Raw genomic sequence first — 8799 nt, forward strand, 5'->3', positions numbered from 1 at the left:
TCAGATACAGAACAACAATCCAAATCGAAAAGTCCTGAACCATTTTTTGATCTGAGCTTTCTTTTCGTTGTTATGTGATGTTAAAGTTAGCTAATCAGCGCCTGTCTATACAGCAGAAAGCCGTCTCGCTACTCCGACCCCCGTCGTACCTTCTCTGTTTTCCGTTGTAGACAGGCGCTGATTAGTTAACTTTAACATCATATAACAACGAAAAGAAAGCTCAGATCAAAAAATGGTTCAGGACTTTTCGATTTGGATTGTTGTTCTGTATCTGATAGTATTGTCCATATGCGTTTGTTTAGTTACACCCAGTATATATATATGTATACTGTGAGTTAATAAATTCGCTCTCTCAGTGTTTTTCGCAACATTTCTAACAAATATAGAATCGTGACCGATCGCGTGCTCAGCATTTGGCGATACAGCAAACGCTGTATATATATATTTCATATGCGTTTACGAAAGCAAATATATCTGGCTTTGTCCGCGATAATATTTGCAATGTGAATAATTTGATAATAAAATTGTTTCTAAAGATAAGCTATTCTTGTAATCGTCCGAGTTATAATAATAAAACATTTTACCATATATCTGTATAAACTCCTAACAATAAGAGAAATAAAAACATCAACCGATTTAAAAAGATAAATCACTCATCATCTCGTTAAAAAAATATTAATCTGCTGAACTAATCATGGATAATTATCTGTTTCAGGTGGACATAGGGAGTTCCACAGGCGGCATCGAGAACTATGCGAAGACACGCTTCTGCCGAACGGCACCGCCATCGATACCTCGACAACTACGACGGTGAGCGGTTGCACGAGTCCCGGACCGGGTTGTCCCGTGCTAAGCGTCTCCGGTCCACCCACCCCGCAGCCAGCCGACATCGACAACCACCCGGCATCCCGCGTGTTACCGTTCCTTTATCTCGGTAACGGTCGAGACGCCGCCGATCTGCAGCTACTGCGCGCCCTCGGAGCTACCCGAGTGCTAAACGTCACCTCACAATTGCCCGGCTACCACGAGGAACGGGGTATCACATACAGGCAGATACCCGCCTCGGACTCTGGTCATCAGAACCTGAAGCAATACTTTGAGGAGGCGTTCGATTTTATCGGTGAGTATGGTGAGATTTGTTTTACTTATTAATAATTATTTGAACAAATCGTTTCCGTTTTTTTGAGGATTCGGGATTAGTTTCGAATACAAAACTATCGATAAAGATTCTTTTTACTGACTGCAGAAAATATTTTTTTATTCGAAAAATAATTCTCTGTTCAAGATTCATGTAAAGAATGTTATCGGAAAAATTGCCTCGTGTATATAATTGTGTAATAATATAATAACTCAGAAAGTATATCGACGCCGATCTCAGAGATCGTCAGTGGATCCACGTGATCGTTGATTAAGCGTGATTTTCCACGATTACGTCGGTAGTAGATTTCCTGCTGTTCTTCTTCCGGTGTTCATTCCGTTATTTCGCTACAAGTAGTAACGGGCCCGCAAACGGAAACAGGGTGTAACCAGGCGTTTCCGGTGGACCATTGAACCAGAGCGCCCGAGCGCCAGAAGACCAGAAGAACCTTTCATTCATGAAAGCATGAGTCATGCGCGCGCATCCGTGAAACGTAAGAGACCCACCTCTCCCTTTACCCCTTGACCCTGCGCACTCCCTCCTTCTTTATCCTTGACGTCGATTTCTCCTCCGCGCATTTATGCGTGTGCGCATCTGTGATGAAACGGGTGAGGGAAGGGGGGAAGGAAGGACTTATGCGTAGAAGGGAAGCAGTCGTGCGTGGCGATTGTAAGGGCTGGTAAGGGCTCGAAAAGGTAGATGCGAAAGAACAAGGGAGAAAGGAAGATTGGTTTCCCTCCGAGCGTGCAACTGGTGGAATGCCGGTTGAATAAACGGACTCTGCACCCTTGTCGTGGCATCCGATCTTGGCGAAGGTTTATTCCTGACAAATTCTTTCCCTCACGTATTGTGATTCATTTAATTTTGAATTCAAGAATGCCTAAATCTTTTGTAAGACATATAATTATTTTTTTTTTTTTTTATTGTTCGGAGCTTGTAATTTTTTGTATATAGTTGAATTGCACTTCTGAATTATCTTTGATAATGTATTACCATAATTATTTTCCATTTTATAGAATAAATTTGCATATCTTTTAAGCATTCATTTTCCATTAAAATCTTTTTTTATATTACAAATAAAATAAAACAAATGATATTTTGTCTTATAAATATCATAAATAATCAAATAGCTGAAAATCATTTATTAATCCGTATTAACGCCGTTGCCAAGTGGTAACCACATTTAAAAAAAATCAATTAGATAAAAATATTCATAAATATTTACATACTTTTCCCGTATTATGTGCATTCTCAGTAAAAAACATGTATGTGAAATATTTTTTGATTATAATTGATTTTAGGAATTCAGATTATTATATAAGAGCTAATATAATTTTTAAACGTACGATTGGAATGATCTTTAATGAAAAAAAAAAAAAAAAAAAAAATCGAACGATTTATCGCGCGTAGTCGAATTCTTTCGTAATGCGACGTCAGCATAGTCTGCATAGGATCCGGGCGATGCAGTGACTCACTGGCGATACGATAGCGTCCCCCATATATTGCATAATCGAGTCGACTGTTCGAGTTTCACGACTGCTTCGTTTCAGCGTTTACGAGCTCGACTCATTTCTATTTTTCATAAGCACGCGTTGTAGTTGATTTCGCATCTTGAAAACTATTTTTAAATTTTAAAGAATTTCGAATAAAACATAAACGAATAGCATATTTTTAACATTGCAATAGCGATCTATAATCTATAAATCAGAATGTTTTTAATCACAATATGATTTGTTCGAATAATTATTTATTAACTTTATTTATTAATAATTATTTCGCTTCTTATTATTTATTAACTTAAAAAAGTAAATTGGAATGGAGTATCATCATGATTATTGAAAAATCGCTTTAATTATTGTAAACTTTTTTCGAATATTGTCAAATAATTTCTTTTATTGTTTTTGTCCCATGGAATTCCTATGTCTTTGCGCGAAATTCTATTTGAGAGACATTGATCTATGCGATAACCAACATAATAAGAAATACATTATCGAATACATTGATCATCGTGCAATTGGTCTTGGTGTTTCAGAGGAAGCGCGGAAAGCCGGAAGTAGCGTGTTGGTACACTGTCAAGCCGGCGTGTCGCGCAGCGCGACGATTGCAATCGCCTACATAATGCGGCACAAGGGCCTGTCGATGGTGGAGGCGTACAAGCTGGTGAAGAACGCGCGTCCGATTATCAGTCCAAACCTGAATTTCATGGGTCAGCTGTTGGAACTTGAACAGGGTCTGCGGGCGTCCGGCGACGTCGTCAATTCTGCGCCAGAAGACCCCGCGACAACGACGACGGCGACGGCGACAACGACGACAACGACGAGTAGCTGTCATCAGTGCAGGTGGAGTCATCAGCCTAATAATGAAGAGGTGGTCACATCCGGTTGTAGCGTTTGAGACCGGGACCTTCTCTCGTATCTTCTTTTCTTTCGATCCTTTTCGAGAATATCGATCGAATCGTCGACGCTAACATCGGAGCGTCGCAAACGCGCGGTACACATATCCCGAGATATCATCGAGAGCGAATGTCGACGTTCTTCCTGTGCCTCTTCGTGACAAACCCAGATGATTAATAGTTCCCGGGATTGGATGGTCAATCGTTTAAAGATACCAATCGCGACTATAAAAAGGATTGTGCGACAATGAAGCCTTCGATCGTTTTTGAAATTATGGAGATTTTGGTTTTTCAATCTTCGCATTTTTCAATATTTGAATTATCGTATTTTTTATCCAAGGCTTTTTGGCCTAGAAAATATTCGCCCTTCGAATCTTTAGTTTTTAGAATGAAGATATTCTTAGATTCCGTGCCTTCGGAACGATCATCCAGTTAAAAGGTAAGCTGCCAATCTGACAGATCAACTTATTAAGAGACTTGAAGGAAATGTATGAAGAAGGTATGTCACACTCTTATGACAAATAATTTATTTCTGTAAATAGATGCGCATTATTCTCCATGTATTGAAATACCACATCCCGTATCACATATTAAAATTAGTCCATACACTCCATATGCGACAATAAATCACTTTGACATGAGTCGAGCAGCTTTAGCTGGATAAGCTTGTTACGAATGTGACATACCTTCTCTTCACGCTTGTATCTAAGGAATATTATAGAAAGGGATTTTCTACTTCGGAGAGGCGCAAAATGGCAAGGAGCGTATTCTGTATCAGAGGAATCTGAGCACGCTCTCTTTTAACTTCGATAACGAACAGCAACGCGTCGCGATTATTTATTTTCAGATAATGTTTAATCGCGGTAAAAATTACTTGTACTTACGATATACAGTGTTCCCTAATACGCCTGGTCGAGTCAATAGAGAGGCAAGCAAAACATGCGGAGTGCTCGTTAACGAGCTTCTCGTTAAATAAGCGGTCAAGTGTTGTCGTCCGGCATTGTTTATGCAAGAGGAAGCGAGGGAGGAGGATACGATGTTGACGGAAGTGACTGTTTAAATGACTAATTAGGCAGCTTGCAATGTCGAGGAAAACTCGGGACTAAATGTTAACAAATAAATGTTACTTTTAAAAAGACTAAGGAATAATATTGATCATTAGGTCCATGATTATTGTATCAATTGAAATATAATTTAACGTTAAACACAATACATTTTGGTATGAGTTAGTATAAAAAAACAGCAATATATAATATAATGTATTTTTTATCCGTACATTGGTTTTGCGACATCCTGCTTAAAACAGTTTAAAGATACAAGATACATTAACTCGTATAAAACGTAAGTTTAAATCAATGTAACACGAAGTCACAAGAAGTAAATGAATCAAGATTTATTAAATCCTATATTCGTTAATTTTTCTAGCAAACATAATGCGATATCAACTTACAATAGGTAAAAATCGCACGCTTGCCTCTCAATTGACTTTCTTCATATCAGCCATGAACTTTCACTAGAAAAATTATTCTTAGCGTGGAGAAGATAATGTCTAATCAACATGTACGGGGTGTCACGAGAAAAAGATGAGATTCTAGTTTTTAGATTAATAAAGTTACTTTTGCAACGATGGTGTGTCATCTTAAATATTTTTCATTTTAATTACTGTTTTTGTGCTATACAATTTTTTTTTTTTTTTAAGTTAATGTGGGAATAGTAACAATAAAGACAACTTAATTAATTTTCAATGTTAACTGTGGAATAGGTAAATATTAAACGTGATGGTACGATTGCATTTTCGTAGAAATTTAATTTACCAATATTTCGACGTAAAACCGATATTACGTATTCTTATAATATTATAATTATTTTAGTTCACGTTTTATTTCAAATATAGACAAATAAATAATTAATTATTTCATGTTATTTTCAAAATATTGTCTTTGGAATTAAATATATTTAATAAACAATGAAATATATTATATAAATAAAGAAGAAAAATTTTCTTTGAAGATGTAATTCTCTATTACTGCTACAACATCGTCCATAAATATTTGCTTACATTATATTGCAATAATATAATAGCAGTCTTGCAAATCGCAGTACAATATTGCAAAGATATTTTAGAGACATATGAAATTGCAAAATCTTAACAAGATTGCAGCAACATTATGCGATGTAACTGCAATATTTATACAATCATTGAATGTAGCAATTTTTTTAATACTGGATGGATTTTTTTTGTATTTCTCAAAGACATGATGATAAGGATTTCAAATAGAAAATGAGACCCAATAAATAAACACAATTAATTAAAAAGAAAAATCATCCTCCACCCAACCCCCCTCTAAAATCCTGAAATAATATTATCCAGAATATAAAGGAAGTTGCTATTCTGTGAATAAACGGGTACTTATATGAGCGATATAGTATGTATATTTTTCTCGAGGCACCCTTACATCAAGATCAAGTAAAACGGAATGTTAATTTAATGGCGAGTCTCTATGGAAGGAAAAAACTGTTCATTAAATAAAATAAAAATGATTGTTAATAATTTAAGTTAATATATCAAGGCAAATGAAAAAGTGATAGTGAGAGAAAAAGAAAGAAAGAGAGCGCGTAAATGACGAGAAAGAAAACAAAGATATAATAAAATGGATCGATTGAGACCATTAATCGAGAGCGGAAATTCGCCTGTTTTGCGTCTATATTTCGATTGCAACACGGTTAATATTTGATAAAAAAATATATAATAATATATCGTTCACTGAAAATAGCTTAGTTCGTTAAGCTCCCTTAGCATTTAAGGATCTGGTTGAGATCCAACCATCGTGATCTAGTCGTTTGTTGGGATGATGATACGTACGATGTAAATGAAACGAGATATGAAGATGCTCTGTAATCTACAGAACAGTGTAATGGTCAGAAATGTAAAACCATATAATTATTAGATAAGATACAAAGAGATGATGGAAGAAAAAAAAAATGGCGCGCTGAACTTTCCGACTTATTCCTAAAAAGGAATAGTGAATTTCAAGGAAATAAATTTACTGTGCCATGTAACAGCACAATCTCGCGGTTCGAGCAATGAAAAAAAATCATAACGTCGCAAAGGCGCCTTGTTAACGACTTAATTATATTACCGACAATAACTTTTCGTGGAGAAGCTACCGTGAATCGCGAGAGGAGAGTTGCGAACGACGGGGAATAGAGGGAGAAAGAACCAAGTTCCTTATAGAATTTTCGTCGAAGAATCGTCTACGAATTCTCGATTAATTAAACAATTTTCAAAGAACGGTACATATCAGTGAAGCGTTGCCTTGCGATAAACGACGAGAGAACTGATAAATAGTCGTAGAGGCGTACGATATAGACAATTAAACGATTTAAACAATTAGTTACCTTGCCAGCGATCGGGAGTGGAGAAAAAAAAAATGGGAGCGGGTTGATAGAAATGTAGAGTACCTGTTGCATCACACAAAATTTGTACGTATTTTATCGAGACATTGGCAATAGCTAATACAACGACTTGCGATAAATCATGGCATTTTTCATTAATCAAACGATAATCTAAACGGCCAGAATTAACCAGCCAGTTTACTTTTAAATTTTTGAAATATGCTTTATTCTTTGTGCGACTTGTAGTGAAGAATAAAAATCGGATTTTTAATGAAAGAAAAATAATCCCATTGCGCGATACATTTTCGCTTAACTTATTCCATTATCTGTTTAGGAAGCTTAAACAATATAATTTTTTTGAGTCGCGAGTTCTTCATGTCGATTCGATTCAACTTCCAGTGTATGTTCTACACATCCAATTTCATATTACATATATCTTAATTTATATTATTTTATTAAAAATTAATTTTTTTCAATACAATTGACATTTTTTAATATTAATTGTTAATTGAAGTTGTATATAGTCTTTTCCAAACAATTTTTACTCTTACTCTTAAAAATTGCAGTTTATTCTTGAAAATTATCATTTAATATCAGTCCCAAAAATAGTCTTTTACGATTAGATAATAATACGCTCGCATGTGTAAGAAATCAAATTGGCTATTATTTATTGCACGTCGTCGTATCTTTTTATTGTTAACGTGTGTGCGTGCGTGCGAAGGGTATCGCTTGCCCTTTCGAGATGTCTCTTTGCGCTTTTTAGAGATATCTTCTTACGAATTAATTAATCGATATATCTTTCTTTAAACACGACATAAAATATTTTAACAAAGTTTTATACAACGTTTTGGAAAATTACACGTCGTAAAACTTTACGAATCGAATTTCCGCGGCTTTATCAGCGGAATAAGTTGCGACAATGAGACAAATCTTGGCAGAATCAAAGCGTACATTTCGAAAAAATAAGAGCAAAGGGCAAACATATGAAAAAGCCAGGAAGGATTTTGGAGGAGACAAAGAGACCCCAAATGTATGATCGGATCCCAACGATTTGTAATGTACAGCTACGTAGCGATTAGGAAATATTAGCGTAAAGATGTAACTATATTGCGTATGTGCGTGCAAGTATTGTATTATATTAAAAAAATTTATTTAGTTATTTTATGAATAAAAATGCAAACACACTTTGTCGGTTTACCTTGGGAGCTGTTTCAGCCTCATATTTTCGCGCGTATGTCACATAGCCTGAACTTTATTCTATACCAAATTAAAAGGGATTGTTGTAAAACAGCTTTGAACACTTTTAACATTATGCTAATTTTTTCGAAATATGCAAGTAATTATTTTCAAAGAACACATTGCATATCATTTCAGATTAAAGTAATAATTAAAATGATATAGAAGGACAAATAAGCAGGACAATTAAGATATAAAATAAGAGTATAAAATGTAAAAGATTTTTCGTTTAATCCTTATGTATGTGATTATAAAACATATTTATCTTTAACAAGGAGAACAAGGGGTAAAGTACGATATACAAATCATCAGATAGCTTGGCAATAAAAGTTTTTCTTCAAACAATTTTACATATTCTCGTTATATCGTTCCGCGTATTACATAGACACTTGCCGCAGAAGTCTCCTAATTAAATGCATTAATTGATTACTACAGAATTATTTGCGTGTCTATATATACATAGAATTTTGTACGGATCACGTATAATAATAATAATAATAATAATATTAATACCGTGTAATGTGTGTATGTGCGTGTATGATAAAATGCGCGAAGAAAAACGAGCAGAAAGCGCTATTATTATTTAATGTTGTTGTTAAAATAGAGTATCTCTTTGCAGAGCATGCAGTAACTAAAA

The 8799-nt window shown here is 35.1% G+C and overlaps 1 protein-coding gene across 2 annotated transcripts in view; it reads left to right on the forward strand.

The window, feature by feature from the left end:
* The window catches only part of LOC115242855 (dual specificity protein phosphatase 10-like), a 46667-nt gene extending 38557 nt beyond the window's left edge, over positions 1-8110 (forward strand). For both annotated transcript variants that reach the window (XM_029819432.1, XM_029819433.1), the window contains 2 exons: positions 716-1120; positions 3171-8110. In XM_029819432.1, coding sequence (XP_029675292.1) covers positions 716-1120; positions 3171-3532 — 767 coding nt within the window. In that variant the 3' untranslated portion in view covers positions 3533-8110. The remainder of the gene's footprint in view (positions 1-715; positions 1121-3170) is intronic.
* The last annotated feature ends 689 nt before the right edge of the window (positions 8111-8799 follow it).

This window comes from Formica exsecta, unplaced genomic scaffold, assembly GCF_003651465.1.
Source record: "Formica exsecta isolate Colony F162 unplaced genomic scaffold, ASM365146v1 scaffold654, whole genome shotgun sequence".
Taxonomy (NCBI): Eukaryota; Metazoa; Arthropoda; class Insecta; order Hymenoptera; family Formicidae; genus Formica; species Formica exsecta.